Below are 22,125 nucleotides of genomic sequence, written 5' to 3' on the forward strand. Positions count from 1 at the left end.
CACACCCGGTGCATCCCACGGGCCGGCGCAGGCTCCCCACGCCAGTGGGCAGCGAGGGTCGCGGTGAGACGCGCTGACACTCCGCTCATCCTATCGATGGCACAAGCCTAGGCACGGCTGCAGGATGCTCCGACACGATGCCATCCAGACCCGGCCCACCGACACCAGCAGCGACACACCGTTCTGACCTTTCTACTTCGTAGACGCAGGGCCCTGCCGCCACCAGGAGTGGCTCGGCATTGCCAGGGAGAGGGGGGCTCTGCCTGGCCTTCTCACAGGGAGTAGGGGAAGGGGGTGGGGGTGCTGGGCACCTGATATGCCACGCATCGAGGTGTGTGCCCCCCTCTGTCATCTGAAAAGTGCCTTTACGGCGATGAACAAAGAAGAATGACGCGTACGCCACGAAAGGCGACGCACAGGCTGACGAAGACGCGAGAGAAGTTTTCCTAAGCGGCCATTGCCTCACTGCGGCCGGGAGAAGCGTCGAAGAGGAGACGCCTGAGTGCTGATAGGTGAATTGGGGCATATAAAGAGCCGCGGACTCACAGAGGTCCGCCGAGGTGGGCCAGAGGACTCGACGCAGATCGGCTGTAGGTCGCCACTACCGCCGTAGTACGTTTCAGCCCACCCCCTGAGCTCATGATGGGAAGTAGTGCGTGCACTCTCCCGCGCCTGTTGCAGTGAAAGGGGGAAAAAACAAAAAAAAATCGATGGAAAGTGCAGAAACGTCCCACAGTCCTGACTCAAAACAGCCGCAGGGGCATGACAGTGCAGCACGATACGCCTCAGCCTCCTTGCACCCCACACCAGAGCATCACTCGTCGTCTACACCGCCCAAGAAGAAGGGTTCCGACGTGTACTGCTTCAGCAGATCGTCCACCTCAAAGCCAGTGTCCATCAGCTCCCCATCCCTTGCTCTTACTGGCGTCGTGGCAGCAGGTCTGCCGGTTGTCTGGGCGGTATTTCCAAAGACCGCCGCGAAGGCCAGCCGAGAGCTGGTCTCGACAGTCCCTCCTGAGCTGCTTCGGGGGAGGAATGCATTCAACGACTCCGTCAGAGGAGGATGCCACTTGGACTCAATGACCAGCGGTACAGCCGGTGTGCACGGCGTGGTCAACAGTGGCGAGTGGGACGTCGGCATCATCGATGTGCCCCAGACACCGTCGAACATGCTGCCCATGCCACCAGCACCGCTGTCTGTCGCCTTCAGAGATGAGGTGAGAGAGGGGGCAAAGCCGTAGGAAAGAGACTCTGTGCGTCGGGAGAGAAGCGACAAGGACGAGTGGCACTGATTCTCAGCCTCCTCGTGGTAGTCGTCGTCGTCACGGCCGGCGTGAAGCCCAGCGTCGTACCTCTCGTCTTCCTCACCGCGAGACTGATTCTGTAGGTGCCAGCGACGACCCTCGCGCTCCTCCAGCGCGTAAACCTCGCCAAGCACCTTTTCAATGCGGCGCTGCTGGCCCACGAAGCGCGGGGTGACACCAATGAAGAAGCGCACCCCGTCATGCTCGTAGCGGCGGATGACGTAGCGGTCTACGCGGACTGGGTTGCCCTGCGGGTCGCGTACCCACGCGCGGTCCTCCTCAGTAGAGTCGCGAGTGAGAATGGCGACCACCTTGATCCAGGCCAGCACCACCTCCTCAATGTTCAGCGTCCCCTCGCGACGGTCGATATCGATGAACAGCTGCGCAGCGGCGGACACAGCACCCTCGGGGTTCGTGCTGCGTCGCTTTTTGCCGCTGTTCTGAGAAGCAGTAGCAGCAGCAGCGGCGGCGGCCTTCTTTGCCCGCTGCATGGCAGCCTGCAGCTGCTGCTTCTCGGCCTTTGGGTGGGGCGGCATGTTCGTCTCCGTGATGTTTGTGAATGAGTCGTCCAGTCCACCGGCGCCGCGCACCCAGAATGCTCCTGGCATAGCCATCTCCTTCTCCTGTAAGAACGGGTTGCTCACGTGGTTGCTGGTGAAGCTGACATGGCCGCCACCGTCAGCGGCAGCAACGGTGCCCTCCACCATGCTGGAGCTGACAGAAAGGCTCTTGGCGCCGCCGATCGGCTCCATGGTAGCAGGCTTCGCGCCGCTGGGGGCAGATAGAGAGGTGGCTTGCCGCTCCGCTGTGCTGGTGGTGGTGACAGCCCCCTTGGCTGCAGTTTCTTCTAGGGAACACGGAAGCGGTAGCGGAGCCGTCCCGTTGGATGTGATCATTACCTGAAGCTCCGCCTGCGTGCAGCACCGCAGCACATCTCCCTGCCACAAACCAATGGCAGGGATGTCCTCGGCCACAATGATGACGTCGTTGATGTGCCGTGGCAGTGGCACCGTCGTATTCGCGTGCAGCAATCCACGGTAGTTCCACGAGCGCTGCTCCGGGACCGAGTTGCTGTCCACTGTTGTGTTGAGCTGCTGCGCCATAATGAGCGCAGCACGACGGGCGTACGCTGCGCTCGCCCAAACGCAGACGTGGCCATCCTCGACCCACATCCGGAAGCGGTGCTTGCGCCGGTGCAACAGGGAAATTCTTCGCGCCTCTTCAGCAGGTGTCGTAGGAGCGGACGCCGAAGCTGGCGCACCATGCGCTGGCGGCGGTGGCGGAGGGGGCGGCAAGGCGGTGCTGTTTGTCGCCAACGTGGCCCCCGCATGCCCAGGCAGTGGTGGCGGTGGAGTTGTCAAGGGAAAGGTTGGGACGCAGCCCATTCCCCCGGCGGTGCCAGACGTGGGGTACGTAGACCCTGATTTTGTGCTTGACTGCGGGCTGGATATCGCAGAGTGGCGGTGCGCGGCAGCAATCATGGCAGCAGCAGCCAGGGCAGGCGGGTACCCTGTCGTGTTCAAGGCCGGGTGCCGCAGTGGTGTCGACTGCACATTGAAGCCAGACATCATGATAATTGGGTATTTGCCGCAGCTGAGCGTTTTCAGTCCACTGTGGCGTCGCAGTGGCGCACTGGGGGACTTTGCCTGCTCTGCAGACATGAACAGCTGGTGCAGCGTTGTGGCGGATGGGATATCAGGCTCAAAGAGGTAGCCCTCCTCTTCGAGGCGCTGCAGCTGCGGGTGGTGGGGCTCGGCAAGATCCTCGGGATTGAAGCCGCTCATGCCGATGTGCACCGGCTTCTGGCCTGCCTTCGCCGTCCCCGCCTCCAGCAGGCTGCGCAGGCGGACGCGGAACTCGCGCACAAACTGCAGCATGGGAATGTTCGACAGCGGAAAGCGTATCAGCACTGGAAGCATGGGAATCGCCTGGGGGTTGATGCGTGCCTCAATGCACTGGCGCACGTACATGTATGTGGCAAGCATCACCATGTTACCGAGAATCTGATCGCCGACGTCCTTGTCCACAAACATCGTCCCCTTCAGCAGGTGTTGCTCAACTTCATACTCCTCGTCAATGTCGTCGTCGCCGTTGCAGTTGCCTTCCTTGCGCGGAAAGCTGCGCTGTGGTTTGGCGGCGCCGGTGTCGTCTTCGGCGCCGTGGCGTCCTGCCCCACGGCGCATGCCGACGGTTGACGGGAAGAGGCCAAACATGCCCATAATCCTCAAATAAGAGCCACCGAACTCGACGTAGAGCGGGTCGTCTACGGGATGCGGCTTCCCGGGGTCGTAGCGTGAAGCAATCACGCACGGAAGCGGACGCACGTCATATGCGACCGGCGACGTAACGTGCTTGTAGCGGATTGCCGAGTACTCGTCCGGCACTTTTGCAGTGCCTTTCGCACCCATGCCCGGCGTGATCGAGTCTCCTTTGGCATTGGCGGCCACGGCGGTGCTATAGTGGCTGTGCAGCGGCTTGCCCTTCATGTAGCGCTTCGCTGCCATGTAGCCAGAGACGAACTCGTCAAAGGACAAGTCATCCATCGACAACATGGTGGCGCTCGCTTCTGGGAGGGTGCCGGGGGTGTTGGAGCCTCCATAAGGCGGGGATGCGTCGCTCATACCGGCCGAAGGAGACAGTGGCACCGACGACAGTGGAGGGAGTGGGGGCGAAGGTGGCACCAAACCGCCCGAACCCGCGCCGCCTGCTGCCGCCTGTGCAGCAGCGCGCATTCCATGTTGCTGCTGATACGCGCGCTGACGCTCCGTCTGCTGCTTCTGCAGCTGCTTCCAGTATGCCTGTCTCAACGCCTCATCCGTTGCGAAGACGCCCGGCTCGTTATCGCGAATGAGGATCTGGTACAGTCCTTCGCGGGTGTCGGAGTAGCTGCGGAATTCCATCGAGCCCACCTTGGGCGGAAAGCCCTGTGCATTCAAGCAATCCTGAGGTGACTGGGCCAACGGCGTTGCGTTTGCCGGTCCGCGTGTACCTCCCACATTGGCGCCGCTGCCGGTGGTTGCGTTGCCAGACAGGAGCAGGGAGGAGGTTGTGGATGACATCATTGCCGCCGTCGCCGCGGCCATGTTCCTCTCTCCACCCCCGAGCTTGCACTTCTCCAGGTATTCTCTGTAAAATTTTTCGAAGGCCTCTTCCTCATTGATAGCCGTTGTGAGACAGAAATAGTCGCTGTCGCGCGGTGTCTGAGCACTACGCAGAGCACGGAAGTAGTACTTGGCAGTGCGCCGGTACCTCGAGTTGTACAGGTTCTGGAATAGCGGGCAGTCGGGGCTGGGGAAGAAGGCTGTTGTCAAGGGAATGAGAATGATTTCATTCCGTCGGTTGCGCCCATGGCGGTGGCTGTAGAGGCCACGCGCGTGTGTCTCGTGGCTTGGAAGAGCCCCCATCGCTTACTCCTGTGCTAGATGGTTGGGGCTTGCCTGGTGTGGCAGGAGGGGGGCTGCTTGGAAAGACTGAGAACCGAAGAAGAGACAGAAAGCGACCTCCTCAGCTTACCCGCTGAAGGCAGTACAACCGCGCGACGCCCGAAAAGGAAAAGCGCCGTTGACAGCACACCCCAAAGAGGCGGAGCAAACAAAATAAAGAGGCAAAAACGAACGAAGATGCACGCAGAGAGAGAGGGGGAGGAGGGGGGAGAGGGGAGAGTCGGGTGTGCACTGCGGGTGCGCGAGCCTTTCGAGACGCAAAAGTGTAATGGGCCCCCCTCCCGCCGAGTCAAAAAAAAAAAAACAGCAGGGCAGCGGAAACCAAAGAAGGGGGCAAGGCACGGCGTGCGACTGAGCTGCAATACACCCGTGCACGTACGCGCAAACACGCACGAAGACAAAAAAATGAGCCCACAAAAAAGGCACCAAAACGACGAAAGAGAGAACGAAGGAAAGACAGAAACGATCGAGCACGACAGCTTCGCAGCACAGGCAGGGAAGAGTGAAGCGCAGCGTTAGGCGTAGGGGGAAAGAAGAAGTGGAAGATGCGAAGGCGCTTGCAGGATTGAAACAAACCAAAGGGGATACAAACAAACGAAGGAAAAATAGAAATGCAAGACTCAGGAGGCATACACACACACGTACGCGGCAAGACAATCGACGGAGTCAATGGCTACGCAGTGGGTCTAATTACAGGGAAGGAAAACAGGAAAGAGAGAAGAAATTACGAGAAACGAGAGCAGCGCACACGTGTAGGGATGTGAAGAACCGAGTCAAGTCGGGGGCGCAGTCTCAGTCAGCAGAAGATGCAACGACACTGAAAGCTGGGGGGAAGGGGCTCGCCTGCAGATCGATGGTATCTTCTTTCTCTTCTTCTAGTTTTTTTTTGCGTGTCGTGGAACTTACATGCACCACTCACCTTGCCTCACGTTGGCTTTTCGCGCCTTGTTATGAGGGTGGCACGAAGCACACAGGGCGGTGAGAATGGGGCGAGAAGAGAGGCAGTACAGCAGTGAGAGAGAGAGCACTAACCGACCGAAACGCGCGCCACAAACAGAGAGAGAGAGAGAGGGAGGGAGGGAGAAGTGTTGAAGGGGAATTTAATACGGAAGTCGCTCGAGGAAGATGCCCTCGAGAACAAAGTGAAAACGAAAGGACGAGGAAAAAAAAAAAGGAAAGGCAAAAAAGGTGCAGCGGAAGTCAGTGCCACCCACCACACGCAGAGAGCTGCCACCAAGACGCGGCCAGCACAGGAGAAGGAAATCAATTCAAATAAATAAGCTAAACTAAAGAATCACCGATGAGTCAAGTACGGTAGAGACGGCACCTGGCGCTAATACTCCAGTATGAATTAAACGACACCAGCCTCGAGCGGAGGAACGTACCGACACACAACGGAATGCCAAAAAAAAAAGGAGACAGAGAGAGGGGTCGGCTGGTGGTATCGGAGAAGTGGAGAGCTCAAATGCAGGAACCGGTGCCGAGGGGCGTACGTATCCCTATAAAACCTTTTCGCTCTCGCAGCTGCAGCCCCAGCGCTCTCCCTCTCTCTCGTTTCGATTCGCTTTTCCTCGTTTTTTCTCTCGTATTGACCGCCTACACGCCTCGTCACGCAAGCACACAACCACAGCGAATCCTTCTTCGGCGCCAAACGTGAAAGATACAGCCGCTCTCCGTTGCTGTTAATTCTTTCGCGTTCGCTTCTGTCAAGCGTGTCTCGCTCGCTTTTTTTCTTTCAGGCCTGCACCCCCCTCTTGTCAATGATGTAAAGAGGAATGAGCGACGGCAATGAAAGTAGAAAGCGATGGTGACGGTGCTTCCGTTTACCGTAGCACAGATGTAACACAAGCGATGCAGACACTTAGTGTTTCTGCAGACTCTTTTTTAGGGATACGTAGAAAGTGAGCAAGAACAAAAGGGGGGCGGACGATATATACACGCACACACACGCTGCTACGATACCAGCAAGAGGCAGATAAAGGCCTAACACGGCCACAAAGAAAGAATGTACAGCACAGGAGACGTAAAGTGGGTGTACTGAAGCAGAGCGGAAAAAGTCCCCGATGTCAGCACTGCTTTACTTGTCTATGCCCTAATATATGCCCAAACATACACACAGGGAGGAGGGGGGCGGGAGAGAGGAGGGGCAAGACCAATCTGGAAAAAAGAAAATGGGAAAGAGAAGCCTACACCACTGAAGAGGGGGGAAAACGGCAGAGGCCAGCGGTAGAAGGTACCGATACACGCTTAAATCAGCGGCAAAACATCCACACGAAAATGAAAAAAAAAAAGAGAAGAGAAGTGAACCCGATTTACGCGGCTGCGTCTGCGTCGACTTGCTTCACTGTTGTCACCGTCTGCAGGAGCTCTAAGCCCCACCACTGTCACACCCTCACGAGGGAAATAATTCCCTCTCAGAGTAGAATGCAAGTGGGAGCTCAACGAAAAAAAAGCGATAAAAGCGCTAATAAGACTTACGAAGTTGCTCTTCTTACTCTCACTCTTTTCCTGAGACACGGCAACGGCCGGCTTCTGGCAGTCGTGTAGCGAGCAGGCTAGTTGTGTGTTCTTCTCCCTGTCGTGGCAAGGTGGGCTCCTGAGACTGTAAAGAGCGAGGTTACCTGCACGTATGCTAACGAAAAAGCCACACAGCCGAGGAGGTGGTGGTGGTGGTGGGAACGTGCAAAGAGGAGAAAGAGAGTCAGCCTAGCTGAAGGGGGGGACGCAGAGAGAAAGAAAAAAAGGGTGAAGTGGGAACCCCCAAAACAAGCAAGAAAGCAAAGCCAAAACACACGAGCTGACGCGGGTGCAAAGGAGGGAGAAAGGCAAAAGCGCACAGAGAGCAAACCTTGTGAAATAGCTAAGACAGCAGCGTGTTTTTTTTTTGTTGTTGTCTGCCTATCCGTATGTGTGGGTCTGTGTGTTTCACGTGTTGCGGACTCCTCCCACGACACAAAACGCAAGCGGACGCTGATCGAGATAAAAGTCCCCGATCGCAAAAACACTGCGTGGTGTCGAGAGTACTGCGCAGAAGTCGTCGGCGCCCCCTCCACTCACACTCGTAATCGTCTCTCTACGTGTGGGTCTGTCTCTTTTTTTCTTTTATGCGATGGTCGGTGTGCGCTTTCCTTTCTACTTGTTTGATTGCGGGTGTTTGTGTGTATCTCTTCGAACGCCTCGGTGGGTGAGCGTGCGAGTGAGTGTCGCGCTGCCCTTTTCCGCTCTTTCCCTTTTCCTTTTTTAGCTTTACAGAGGACAAACGCGGCACAGACAGGCGAAAGGGGGGAGGGGCAGAGAAGAAAGAAGAAAACTGGACTTTAGCAGAAGAAGAAACAAACAAAGAAAAAAACTCAGTTGAGCAAAACTGCAGAAGTCCTCCGATGTACCCTCTCTTTTTCTTCTCCTTTTCGCGTTGTTTTCTCCCTCCTTCGACGCCTGTGCCGGTCAGCAAGTCTCCCACAGTGATAGAAAGGGGGGCGCACAGACGGATTGGCTGATACTCCGCGGAGATACAGAAAAGGAAAACACGCACACGAAAAAAAAAAGAAAAAGAAAAACAGAAGTGACAAGTCTTCCTTGTAATCGTGCTCGCTCGTTTCTCTTCTCTTCGTCGTCGTCGTCTTGACTCTTCTGCCTACTTCACTCCAGCTGTTCCCTCTCTTTCCACGTCGGCGTTGAAGAAAACACCTGCTGCTGACGTCCGTTCTGCCGAGACCTAGAAAGGTGAAAATGAAGAAGGCGCGCGACGTTATGTTTGAGGAGGGATAGTGGCAATAAGAAGGACTTGGGGAGAGTCGAGTGAGGGAGAAGTGCGTGGGGAAAGGGGGTAGAAGAAAAAAAAATGGAGAGCCCACCGTCCCCGGGGTGGCCTTCTCTAGGTAAACTGCAGAGCTGAGAAACGAGCCTAAAAAAAAAAAGAGAAAGAGAAGGAGAAAATTAACGAAACGGAGCACAGCACTGTGCAGGAAACAACACACACGAGAAAATCAAACTGAAAGCAAATCAACGAAAGGAGAGAGCGCAAAACAAAAAAACGAAAACAAAAAAAAAATGAAGAAGAAGAAGAAAAAAAAAAGAAACGCTTTCGACAGGCCGCAAGAGGGTGAGAAAGAGGGCGAGCGAATGGGGAGAGGCACCGCGTAGACTCCTGCGCTTGTGTGGCTCGAGAGGGCGGAAGAAAAGATGGAGAAAATGACAGCAAAGAAATTCACAGTCAAGGCGTGTGTCTGCAGTATGTATGTATCCCAGCGCTTCTCTTTCAAGCAAAATACTTCGGTTATCAAAGGTTAAGTGGATGCCTCAGTGATTGCATCTGTTCCCTCTTTCACCGCTTCTAGGTTTCCTCGCACCCTCAGACGTGTGTGAGTGTGTGTGTGTGTCTTGTTCTTGTGGAGCCTGTAACACGCAAGCAGAATAGCGGAGAGAGCAAGAGACGCCTCTTTCCGCGAGCGCCTGTGGAGGATCACAGTGTCTGCTCAGATGAGCGCACCACAACGAAAAGGAAAAGGAGATTACAGCACTAGACAGTGCTGTTCGACCGCTCATGGGAGTACCAGTGGGGACACGACACACACACACACAAGTACGCAGAAGAATGTGCACACAACGAAAAAAAAAGAGGACAGAGACGCTTAAACCGATCAGAGAAAGAACAAGCAAACCAGTAAAAGGGGAGAGGCTCTGAAGGGAGGACGATCCGGTGGAGGGAAGCAACAAGCGACCTAGCGCACGAGATGCGGACAACGAGACTCGTCGATGGCGTCCGAAGAATTGCAACAGCTCAGCAAAAAAATGTGACGATAAAAGGGAAAAGAAAAGACAAGAGAGAGAGGGAGAGGGAGGGAGGGAGAAAGCTCGAGACAGAAAGCGGCAAAGCAAGAAAAACGTGCCTGTTGTATTTTTCCTTTGCCACGTGGTGTCGAGGTGTCTGGTTAGGGGGTGGACGGGTGTGATGTCCGTCTTGTACCGTTGTTTGGGCCTTGTCGTTCAGCTTCTCTTTTTGAGGGAAGGGAGACTTTTTAACGTCTCGGTGGGCGGTTGGAGGAAAAGCTGAGGCCTGCTCCAGCGTGTGTGTCCTCGCACGATTCCTTTCCTTTCGTGCGATCAGTGGACTGGCAAGGGTGTAAGGAACCAACTAGAAAGAGAAAAGAGAGTACAGATACACGATGAAGGGCGTGTTCTCCGCAGATCGGTATCATGTGGAAAGTTGCAGACACCCCAAGAATAAAACAGCAGCGACGAGAAAAAAAAGAGTGTTTTCAGCTACTGTCGAGTGTATGAGGAGGACATGTGTAGGAGCATGTCAGCCGGTGAAGTGTCGGGGGCGCACATGCACGCGCAAGAGTGGTGTTTGCCAGTGCAATGTCAAAGCAGTTAAATGGGGGGAGCCCCCGTCCAGGAAGGTGAATCGATTGTGAAAAGAGAGTGGAGGAAAAAAAGAGCGGGAGCAGATGCGAGGGATGCAGAATTCACGGTGTGCACACACACACACACGACAACGGAGGTATATCCATGTATGGAGCTCTGCGCTCCTCTTAGTCGCACAATACTCTTCAAATCAGTTCGAAGAAGGAGAGAACCACCATCAAAGACCTGAGACAAGAGTCGTGCCGTAGCGGACCGCCTCTGACAAAAGTGCCAGCAGCTCGGCGCCCCCTCCCCGCGCCACGTTTAGGAATGCCATGGAAAACGAACGTCAGAGACCCTTTTGGGGGTGGGGGGTTCCTCCGGCCCTACTGGGGTAACGCAGAGAGACGGGTCTGAAAAAAATCCTGGCGCTACGCAGTTTTGAGTTGAGTTCCTCTTTCATGTGCAAAACAATCGGACTACGCGAAACAGACGCACACCCGCCACTCCTGCCATGAAGGCTTAAAGCAAAGGAGCTTGAGCAGGTCGCAAAGCGGCAAGCATGTAGGAGAAGAGAGGCACCCGGCATTTGCGCGCCAGCACGCCAGCGCACTGGCCCATCACATCACGGAAGGCACAGTCTTCACTCTTCCACTCAAGCAGGCAAGAACACCTCTTGCAAAGGTAGATGCAGCCCTCTTTGCAAACAGCATCGGGCAGCCAACAGCAATCGCATTACTGGAGAAAAAATTCAACAGAAAAAGAAATGCAAGGTTGGAGTCAGCGATGAATTCTGCTGTGACTCATTTGCTCAGCCACACCCTCAAAGCGAGCAGCAGTCAGCACACGATCACTCGCCCAAAACGCTTACGCCCCTCTGCCTCTCACGCATTCCCTCTGCGTGCACCGCTTCGTTCAGTGAGCGCTAAGCGGTGCATGCTACCGCCGTCGAGGTGGTCACAAGCAGACTGGTTTCCGGGACCAAACCGGAGCAACAGCGCAGAGGAAAGACGCTCGGCTTACCAAAGCAAGGACCGATTAAGTGATTCGCTATTCAGAGAAAGAGCTCCCCATCATTATCCTGCTAGCACGTGATGAGCTTCCTGGCATCGGTGATGTCGCTGTCATTACGGCCTGTTTCGTTTCTTTCGCGGTGCTGCCGCAGCGATCCTCCATCTGGCGCACACCTCGTCTCCCCTCCGCCCCCCCCCTTTTGGTTGTGTGCGCCGCATAGCGGCATACAAAATGTGGTAGAGAGGCACGAAAGAAAGCGAGTCGAGGACATGACAGACACCTGCGCGGGCGATATCGACCTCACACCGGCCTCTTTCCAAGCCACCACATGGCGCCACATGGAGTGCGCCCGTCCACGAAGAAAAATTGAAGCGGCAAACGCAGTGGCAGCGGCGACAGTACATCGATGGTGAGAAGACGACGAAAAAAGAGAGATGGACAGCAGCGCCGCCATCGCAGATAAACGACAACATATCGAGGAGGGGAGCGGGGGGAGGGGGGGAAAGCCGGTGAAGAGGACAGGAGACACGAGAGAAGAGGAACAGGGGAACGTAACAATGACAACGAAAATGAGAGTGCGCAAAAGACACAAGATGCACCAAATACATCAACCGCCTCCAAACAGGCGTGTACTCCCCCCCCCCACGTGCAGTAACCCCCACATACGCGCTTGCAGAGAAGGCGGGGGGAGACGGCGTGCCAAGTTCATAAACACCCGAAGAGAGACGCGCAGCGAGGCGCCTCAGAGAGCAGAGAAGAGGCAAGAGGCAAGAGGCAAGAGAAAAAATGAGAGAAACGCCAACATAGCTCTGCGGTAAAGGAGAAGAGAGAAAAAACAGCTGCGCACATTTTGTTGTTGCACATGGGACCCTGCAGGAGAGAGAGAGAGACACAATGGGACACGAAAAAAGACCACAACGTGGGTGGGATCATTAAAGGGCACTGGAGAAGGGCGAGGGGGGGCGAGAGTGTAGAGAGGAGGAAGGAGGAAACAAAATGAGTAAACCCGTGACATGAAGGGCGGAGAGGGAAGGGTGAAAATTGACTTCGTTATGTGTGGCGCCTGCGCTCGTGCAGTGAGACAACCAACTAAAACAAACAACAGAAAAAAGAGAGGCAAACAAAACTCCACCATCACCAACAGCACGCGCATCGGCGGAATAAAGCCCCTCGCGACATATCGAGGTCTTAGTGCCTGTGGTGGTGGTGGTGGCCCAACAGAAGAAAAAGGTATACACCCACACAGGACGGTAAGGGGAGAGTGCCACGAGGAAACACAAAAAGAAGACAAACAGAAGACAGAGGCCACACACACACATAGCACGAAGAAGGGAAAAAAAAAATTAGAACGCACATATACCCCTCAAACGCGCGCGAGTCTGAGAGCGACTTGATGGGCGGCATGCTTCCTCTTCGGTTCAACCAAGACTGAGACACCACAGAGAGCGGAGAACATCGTGCGCGCGCAATACATATGCAGACGTAAAGCACAAGAGAGAGGACGCCAGAAGAAACGAATAAGCACAAAGAGATGAAAGAGGAAGTCACAGACTCCTAAGAGCTACGTGCGATGCTTTAGCACTAAACTGCCACAACGCTGTGCCTTCTTGACCTATCGCCATAGAAATACTACAGCGCACACGCACCACGGGGCGAGAACATGTGCACAGTCTTCCCCACACACGCACACACACAAGCTGCAACGAAGACAAAACAATCACGTATGATTGTCAGGTGTTGCTCACGCATACCAGTCACGCAATACACGAGTCCCCCCCTCCCCGGCAGCAACAACCAGCGATGCACAGACACACTCGCGCCAGCAAAAGAGCAGATTGCCCCCGTAGAGTAAAGGCTCGCAGTGCGGCATATACAGCGCAAGCAGAGACACTCGTAGAAAAAAAAACGCTTCACGCAACACCTGCTCAAAATCAACAGTCGTTTTTCATTCGCCGCGTCCATGCCGCCACGAACCAGTCGACACGCAGACGCGCGTGCAACCGCAGCTCACCCATGCCTCAGCCGCAGCACACGGCGGTGCAGCCCGGGCAGTCCTGCGACAAAGCCCCCCCGGCCGTCGCATCGCGCCGTGCGTCTAACGGGCCCCTCCAGGCGCCTGCTCGAGAGCGCAAGCCGCGGCGTCGGTCGCGCGGGCAGCAGGGGGGTAGTCCAGGCGCATGTCGGGTGTCCCAGAGGACGAAGCCGGCCCGCCTCAGGTCAGGGCCCGGTGTGCCGCAGTGCTCCGCCCGTGGGCCACGCTTCGCCCTCCGTCGCTGCAGGCCGCGGCATCACACAATGCGGCGTGGGGGCTCTCCACGTCCGTGCCCAAAGGACACGATAGCGTGGTTCGAGGCGCCCGAGTCACGCCGCCGGCCTCGGTGCCGCATCAGCCCACACGGCCAGATGGGGGAGATGCCGCATGCCTCGCACGCCTGCACTGCGGCTCTTACTTCCCTGCAGCCCCTCGTGCCTTGCGCGCGCATCGCTCGTGCTCCCCCCGCCCCACAATGCCCTGCGTGGACGCGGCGCGCCATGCCCGCTGTGCTTCGCAGCGCCCGCACCACCGCCTCCGGGCGCCTGGGTCCCAGAACAGCCCCGTCGTCTCATGGCCCGCCGCCATCGTCCCCCCACCTGCGTCCACGTCACGGGGGCATCTCCGGGTGGCGTGCCCGCGTGTGCCGCGACAGGCGGGACGCCGCCATGCGCCCGAGGCGGCATGGGCTGTTCCCCCCGCACCCGCACGCCCCTCACCGGAGCGGGCGCGCGTCAGCGTGTCATGGCTCGTCGGCACGCTGCGTCGTGAGCGGGGACAAAGGTCATCGCGGCCGCGCCTCCCTCCGGCACAGCGCCAGCCCAAACCTCTCTGCCGACGCCCCGAGTCTGCGCAGTGGCATACCGGAGCGCAGGCTGCAAGTTGCGTGGCGTCCTTACAAAAAGTGGAGGCGCTGCCCTCTAAAGCCCCGCACTGAGGTGGCCCGCATCACCTGTGGGCCCAAGATGAGAACATTACAAGAAAATGAGAAAGAAAACGATGCTTTCGTGGGACTCGATGGACTCGCAAACACCAGCCAATGAATTCACCGGAGCCCCTCTATCCCCCTAATACAGGCAGCCCAAGGGCGTCTGCGGAGGAGGTCAGGCAACAAGAGCAAAGGTAGAAACTGGAGGAGCGCAGCGGGGAGTCACGGGCGTGCAAAGGGCAAAGGAAGCGGAATTTCGGAGCGCCGCGCAAGAGGAAACGTTATCGGTGGGTAGTGGAGAGAGAGCGCACGCGTGCAGGAAAAGGACAAGACAGGCGGTGGGCGATACACGGCAGTGGTATGCCTCCCACTCCAGTTGCACTCACAACCAAGGCAAATAAACACCCAAAAGCCGAAGGAGCGGCCCTCCGAGCCACACAGCCTTGGCTGCTCGCACATGCTGATGGTGGCTTACATGACTCGTAACAGAGAGTGCAGCACTACACAGCGTAGGATGACAGACAAAGACCGACGCACTAACCTGTTGACTCAATGCTGTTGAGAAGCTGCCGGTGTCGGCCCCGCATGTGTGCTGCTGCTACTGAAACGGCGGAGAATACGGAAGCGCACTTGCCGGAGTACCGTCCTCGTACACGCCACCATGATACGCACTGCCGCCACTCATGTTGCGCTGCGGCGGTTGGTGGTGGTGAATGCTGCGAGTAGGCACATGTGAGCTACCGTAGGCGCTGCCTCCGCACCCGGCTCCCTTATCCGGCTGCGCTGGAGGCTGCAGTGGATGGCCCTGGAGTGTGCCTTGATACTGGTAGTTGGGGCTACCGCCATACAGTTGCTCTGCAGGGTCTCCAGAGTCGCCGTAGTCGCCCATGGAAAAGAAGAAGCCCTGCGTTGTGCCATCAGCGGCAGCGTTTTGGTAAAAATCGGAGTAGTGTGGAGACGTCTGCACATCCACAGCCGTTTCATAGAAGGACGCGTACGACTCATGTTGCCCTTCTTGTAGTTGATCCGTGCAGGAGAAGTCGACCACATCACCTGTGGTGCGTTGCGATAGGTAACGGCTTTGTCGCTGAGAAGTTGCCGGGCTGCCCCTGAATCCCGCCGGGTCACCTGCACCTCGCGAGTAGTACGGATCGTGCGTCATACCGTTGGCGTTGTGCGCAAGGCTGGCTGGAGAGGCTGAAGCACTGGCGTTAAAGTCGCCCACGCTGCCGTAGCGGTTGTCGAGCGCGTCTGTCAAGGAGTCGTGCAGTCCGCTGCTGCCGAGCCTACCGCCACTAGCGCCACTCTGCGAGTGGGCTGAGGACACCGCAGCGGCCGGCAGCGGTGTGGCAGACAGGGAGCGGGCACTTGAGTATGGATTGTGTGAGACACGCTGACTCCCCCGCTGCGGGGGTGATGATCCAATCCCGCTGCTCTGACGCTGCGGCTGGGGGACCGCAGAGGCACCAGCTGTGTTACACCCAGGGGTCACTTGCTGCCCTGTAGTCGGGGTCGGTATTTGGGGCATCCCATATGGTCGCTGCTCCAGCGCAGTCCGGCCGTCGTTAGTTAAAACGCCGCCGGTCTTGCGGTGGATGAAGTTAGCTTCCCCTCGCATATCTTCAAGTCCACCAGAGGGTGAAACACCGGTCGCACCATAGCCCATCGGCGACGGCGAGCAGGCGCCTGGCGCGCCACCGTCGCAACCAGGAACGTTGGCAGTGTTACCCAGTGCGACCCAGCCGGTCCTATAACAACACGCCGCCGCACCACCGGCAACCCCGTTGTACGACGACTGGCGAGCCATTAATGGCTTGCGCTGCATCACACGCACGGTGATGCTGTTAGCCTCAATCACCTCTGCGGTGACGGTCTCGCGGAGCGAACCAGGCCCGGATGACAGATGAGGCGAACGCGGAGGGGGTGCCTGTGCTGGCTGTGGCTGCTGGTGGGGGTGAAGATTTCGGTACACTCGCTGTGTGTTGTGACACGTCTGCGGCGTGTTGAACGACACATCTGGGTGATAGACGGGCGCCGTACGCGCTCGCACCGGCCAAGTGGACTCACTGCAGTCGCTCGGAATCTCGGCTCCACTGTCGACGCTTGCGGTGGTGCGGTCCTTGGGCATGATCGCCGGATGCGTGTTGCCGCCGCCACCGGAGTTAACAGGCGAGGGATCGACAACATCAGGTGCAAAAGACGCTACTGGCAGAGCGCGGTGGCCTCCAGTCGAGTGTGTAGCTCGCAGTGTATGGACACTCAATCTCCGCAGCGTTGGCTTTACCGCTGATGCAATCATGGTTGTGGTTGCGAGAATCGTGGTGGAACTCCGGCGGGGTGGGTAATCGGCTGTTGTGCGCCGCTCCGCCGCGTAGCTCAGTCTGTCCCCTTCCCCGTGGAAGGAGTAGCTCATCGGTTGCTGCTGCGGAGGAGGAGGAGGAGCTGGAACAGACGGCGACGGATGCATCAAAGTGAGAGGCTGCTGTTGGGGGTGGTATTCGTGTGGCTGGTTGACACTGGTCACATGCATCATAGAGGGCACTGAAGGCGACCTGGCTGTTTCCATCTGGCTCCGCCCACAACCTGCAGCTGCCGTCGACGGACTTAGTGCTTCTCGCCCAGAAGGCACGGCACCAGCCACGTTCGGCGGTGATCCGTACGATAGAAGCACCTTGTCGGTGCTCCACGACCCACTCGCACGACCGCTAGCCGGTTCGCTCAGACTAGATGGCGAAGCCGTCTGAAAACGATACTGCTGATGCTGCTGTTGCTGTTGCTGGGGCGTGTGAGGTAGCTGCGGTGCAGAAGGGTCGTAGATATCCTCGTAGAAGCTACTCGTCACGTGAGCCTGTCCCATCACTGTGGCGGCAGAGTGTGCTGTGTCCGAGGACTGGAAAAATGTGCTGCTGGGATGATCAACGAAGAACCCTGCCTCAACGCTGGGAATTCCTTCGCTGAAACCTACCCCATCAGCACGATAGTCGCGGTCGCCTCTGGGGTAGTACTCCGGCTGGTGGTCGCTACCGCTTCTGGCGGCAGCAGCGTTGCTCTGAAAAAAAGTAGCGTCCTTGAAGCAATGCGAATTCACTGTTTGGGGGGTCACAGGCCCGGCCCTGCCCGCGCCCTCGGCCGCGCTCGACGAGGAGGCACCGTAGTGCCTGTTTGCCATTGCCTCCTGTGCACTGCAACACACCATAGAAGAGCGGCCAGTCGGTGCGTAGTGGGGATCAGACCCAGCACCGTCGCAGTAGAGGCCGTATCCCGGTCCTCGATCCTGCGGCGGCGGTGGCTGGGGCATAGTCTGTTGCTGCTGCGTGGTGTGATGAATAGAAGCGTCGCTTACGTACTGCTCTTTCGGTGGAAGCTGTTGCGGTGGATACTGCTGAGGCGCCATGGAGGGGCTATAATGCGCCTTAGGCACGCTACCACTGCCGTTGGTGCTGCCACTCATGATGGGGTATATTATCTGATTTGGATGGTATACGGGCCCACCGAGGGCGGTGTCGGCGCTGTACTGCCCGCCACTGCCTCCCCCATTACTGCCTTGTGGCATAATCGCTGACGGCAGAGGCCTATAACCGTACCGCGTCACGGGGCTACAGTGCTGCATCATTGACTGCTGCTGCTGAGTAGGAGGAGGATCGAAAACGACACCTACGCTTGGCACGACAGCTAAGCCTAAACGGGGCCCGCCAGAAGTAACGGAGGTCATCTCGCCGCGGCTGTGGGTCCCTGCACGGTACGCCGAGGTGGCCATGACTGCCGCAGGTGGAGGATGCGATGGCAGCGGTGCAGAGCCCGGGATGCGCACGGTGACGCCATGAAAGTATACGTAGCCGTCGTGGGAGAAGCGCCACTGCCGGAAGCGGCGCGTACGCAAAATGTCCGGGTAGTTCTGCAGAAGGTCCGGCTCCACCAGCTCCTCGTCGGCCGAGTGCAGAGGATGTAGTGCATATCCCGTAGTGAGCCAGCCACCGCCTGACTGCTGGCGGCACGCATGCGCGAAGCGCAGCAGGACCTGCAGTACGGCTTCAGGAAAGCGCACCCATTTGGTGTCCGTGCCGCAGGTCTCGCGAGCGCGACCACCGACGCGGCGCATCCATGATAAAATCATGTCCTCCGTCGTCAGCCTGTCGTCGACATACCAGTAGCCGTACCGTGAGGCCCCAGAGGTCACGTCGCCTCCACCGCGTGACCGGCCGTGGGGAGTGCCACTGTCTGGGGCATCCCTGGGAGAGTTACGCTCTCCAGACGTCAGAGACCCACAGTGGTGGGGCGTGAAGCGAATCCTGTCACCGGTGCGCAAAATGCGCTCTGGCTCACGCACAAAGATGGAGACGACCCGTTGCGACCTCGGTGTATGTAGCGATATTGGCGGCACGCTTTGCATGGCAGCCGTCTCGGCAGCGGCACAGCGGCAACCTTCACTGGCCCCAGCATTCCCGCACCCTGCCGCCGTCAAGGCCCGCTTCCACCTCAGAGAGCCGAGCGCTGCCATCGGGCTCCAGTTCAGCACGCTGTCCGGCTCAACATTGCCTTGGGAATCCACCGCTTCGATTATGAAGCGTGGCGTTCTCTCCTGTGAGTCGTCATAAGCCGACTGCCGGAGTTGCTGCTGCTCCTGGTGCACCAACTCCATCACTTCACGAAATGGCGTGCCGTTGAGCTCGGCAGAGACCGTGTACACATCCCTCTGAAGCAGCACAGACGTGGGCAGTAAAGACGACGATGGCGGATTGGGTCGCTTCGGATGGGGTTGTAGCAGCGCAGAGGGGCCGGAGCTGCAACCCTGATGCACGGCTGAGGGGTTGCGAGCACCATTTGTGGTCACCGCCTCGCTCTCTGCCTTGACGACACCACAGAATGGAAGCAAGCGGCCGCGGCGCTGCTCAATCGCGTTGCGGGGAAGGACTCCAATCAGCTCATCAGGCGTGTCCTCGAGCGCTGTCGCGTGGGTCGCCCAGGAAACGTTGTCCATCTTCATCGGCCACACCGGCTCCATCGAGAAGCCAGTCGTGCTGGAGGACGAATACCGCATTGCATTGTGGTACGTGTTTGCAAGAGCTTCTGGGGAGTACGCCACAACGCTGAGGCAAGCGCTGCCTCGCTCCTCCCCATCACTGCCCACTGCCGTCTTGCTTGAGCTGCACACATCCCGTTCTGCCACCTCCACCATCTGCGTTCGCAGCCCTGCTGGCGGTCGCAGCTCACCACGGTAAGTCAGCGGAGGCGGTGCGGCAGCTGTCAGCGTAACACAGAGCGCCTCGACAGAGTCACGCAGGGGGGCAAAGCTCAGCTGGTTCAGAGCGCGAGCTACTGCGACCCGACTGAGTCGGAACACGACCAAGCCGTATGACGTGTAACAGCAAAATCCGTCCCGCTCCAGCCGATCTCTCTCACATAACTGGTGCGGACGCTCGGCGAGCGCTTCAGGGTCGAGCGACAGCGGCAGGGATGCAGGCTTGTGATTCCGTTTAACAACAGTGGCGGCTTCCAGCTGCAGCTCGTCATCTGTCTCCATGGCAGCAGACGGCTGCGTGCCGGTGTTGTCGGTCAGCGAGGTTCTGCTTGCTTCCTGGAGGCTCCACGGTGCAGTAGTGCCTTCACCGCTGCTTCGATCTTCCAGCGGTGAACCTTGATGAGCACTTTGGTTTCCTCCTTGAACACCTCCGACACCTGCGCCATCGCTAGCGTCGGTCTTCTTTGACATGGCCGCCATGTTTCGCTGGCGCTGCGCTGCCTGGAAGACCTCCAGTGTCGGCGCGGCCGGGTACATGTCTTGCAGCTCCATCAGCATGCGACGGATCTGCCGGCACAACTGCAGCTGCGGTATGTTTGAAAAGCGAATAAGAAAACAGTTAGCGAGGTCACCGCGAGTCGACATCGCCGACGCACCCCCTGAGAGGAAGTCCATGAAGGCTTCCCAGCCCGGGTCTGCTCGCTGACGCGCCGCCGCCGCCCCGTCCGTCTGTTGTGATGGTTCATCGGGCAGCTCCTCTTCCGCGGAGATACGCTCAGACGCAGAGTGGCCTGTCGTGCTCGTCACCTCCACTTTGTTGGGTGTGTCACCCAGGATGCACTGCCGCATTCCGTGAGCAAAGAGGCGGCATAGCGCAAAGTACGTGTGGCACTGCTCCTTGTCGCCCACCTGCTTCTCAAAGAAGGCGGTGTTCACCAGCGTCGACGAGGGGACACCATGCGGCGCGGCACGACGCAGCGCCTTCTCCACCTGTGCCTCTCGCGCTAGCAAACTCTGCGTTACAACAGCGCCTGCCACTTCATCACAGTCAGTGGGGACGCACACCGTCGGGGTAAAGAGAGAGTGTCGCAGAATCTCCTCTACTGTCCAACAACCGTACATGCCCACCACCCGCAGCTCGGCAAGGCCAAGCGGAGCTTGCGGTACGCTGACCTGCACCCACGGCACCATCAGCTCTTTATCGCCAAATTCACTCTGACGCGTTCGGTCGACTAAGTCTGATTCCTTCACAGCCGTGCGCACACTGTCACCGCACGCCAATGTTGAGTGCGGTTCCCGCTGCTGCTGGTGTACTTCGCCTGTTCCACATGTACTGGCTAGCCCTCGACGGCGACTAGAACCTCCCGCAGCGCTGGCGCCTGTCTTGTGATGGCGCTCATTGTTCGCCACGAAGTACGTGTACCGGTACTCATGCGCAGGCATGCAGCGACGCACAAGCACAATGGCGCATGGCACAGGACGCAGGCGGTGGCGCCCTCTTTCAGCCCTGCTGCTTTCTTCTGCTGTGAGCTCCCTATCAGCAATACTGGCATGGGCACACACCGCCCCATCAGAAGTGGCAGCACCGCAGACGGCGGCGCGCAGCTCCTCATTTGTGTCGTATATCCTCGATTCCTCTGTTGTGCGGACGACGAGGTTGTAAAACTCGTCGCGCGTGGCAAACGGTACACGAGTGCGCTGAGACTCTGTGGATGCAGCGCTGCGGCACCCTATACCGATGTCGCTGTCACTCAAGGATGACAACGCTGCTTGCAGCTGTGCTCGCGCTCGTTCAAGGTTCTCCTCCGTCACGGGCTGCCCTGCTGACAAGCAGGCCGCCTGAATGTCCACCATGTTATGCATCGCCAGCTCCGTAAAGGACTCATACGCCACCGTCGGGTCTGTCAGGGCCCCCGGCGACCACGTGTGATCGAGTTGGAAGTGGTACCGCGGGTTTTGATGCTGTCGTGCATGCCACAACTGGCGGAAGAGCACACAATCCGGGGAGGGAAAGAACTCCGTGGTGAGAGGAAGTACGCGGTGTTCATAATAGTACACGTACGGCGTCTTGCCTTGCCTGAGTGCCTCACCTGCGGCGGTCTCAAATGCCGAGGTGCCAGAGCCGCGGCTTCGGCTCTGTGACTCAGCACCTTTGGCAGAGCCTCGACGACTTCCACGGCTCGCAGCTACCGCCGCGGTCGCCTCTGCAGGGTCGTCGATGAATACAGCGTTCGAGTCAGCCTCAAGGATCTTGAGCGCGAGTTCGGTGGTTGGGACACCATTCAGCAACGCCGCCGGTATCGGCTCGCCTCCAAGCGAGCCAGAAGCTGCGCCAGACCCAAAAACACGTTCCGTGCGGTTTGTCTTGTACATGTAGTTCTCCGCAGCGCGGCTGATGAAGGGCAGTGCGCGCGGCTGCGAGGCGGATTCCGGGGTCTCATAGAGAGACTCCCGGGAGGGAACGAGGCCCATGATTGCCGTTGAAGACGCGTGCCCGTCGACGCTTACTACGCAAATATGAGGTATGTATAAAGTATGCACAGCTGGATGGGAACGAGAAGCAAACAAACGAAAAGTTCACACTCCAGCGAGGCCAACCCACTCCTTATCTTCGTTGTGTGCTACGTACTTCACCACAGCCTCCCGTTGGCACCAGACCCGCGATTACGATAGTGCAAAACGAGGCTTCGATGAAAGCCTCCCCCCCTTGGCGTTGAGAGAGAAAGGGGGCTGGGGATTGGGGCAAACTAGCGAGCAAAAGAGAGAGAGAGAAGAAGAGCGGCAATTGTGAAGCGGCGAATCGGCCACCGGAAAAAAGG

General features: G+C 58.0%; 2 protein-coding genes across 2 annotated transcripts, besides 2 other annotated features; both read right to left on the reverse strand.

The window, feature by feature from the left end:
- Nucleotides 1-352: part of a repeat region that runs on past the window's edge.
- A 462-nt stretch (nt 353-814) lies between these two features.
- On the reverse strand, nt 815-4,708 carry LPMP_311330 (hypothetical protein; the record flags this gene model as incomplete). Its single annotated transcript, XM_010703221.1, has 1 exon — nt 815-4,708. One exon carries the CDS (start codon nt 4,706-4,708, stop codon nt 815-817), a length of 3,894 nt encoding a protein of 1,297 aa, XP_010701523.1.
- An 8,355-nt stretch (nt 4,709-13,063) lies between these two features.
- Nucleotides 13,064-14,077: a repeat region.
- Nucleotides 14,078-14,665: 588 nt separating this feature from the next.
- Nucleotides 14,666-21,778, reverse strand: LPMP_311340 (hypothetical protein; the record flags this gene model as incomplete). The annotated part of the gene is made up of 1 exon (XM_010703222.1): nt 14,666-21,778. One exon carries the CDS (start codon nt 21,776-21,778, stop codon nt 14,666-14,668), a length of 7,113 nt encoding a protein of 2,370 aa, XP_010701524.1.
- Between the last annotated feature and the right edge of the window lie 347 nt (nt 21,779-22,125).

This window comes from Leishmania panamensis, assembly GCF_000755165.1.
Source record: "Leishmania panamensis strain MHOM/PA/94/PSC-1 chromosome 31 sequence".
Taxonomy (NCBI): domain Eukaryota; phylum Euglenozoa; class Kinetoplastea; order Trypanosomatida; family Trypanosomatidae; genus Leishmania; species Leishmania panamensis.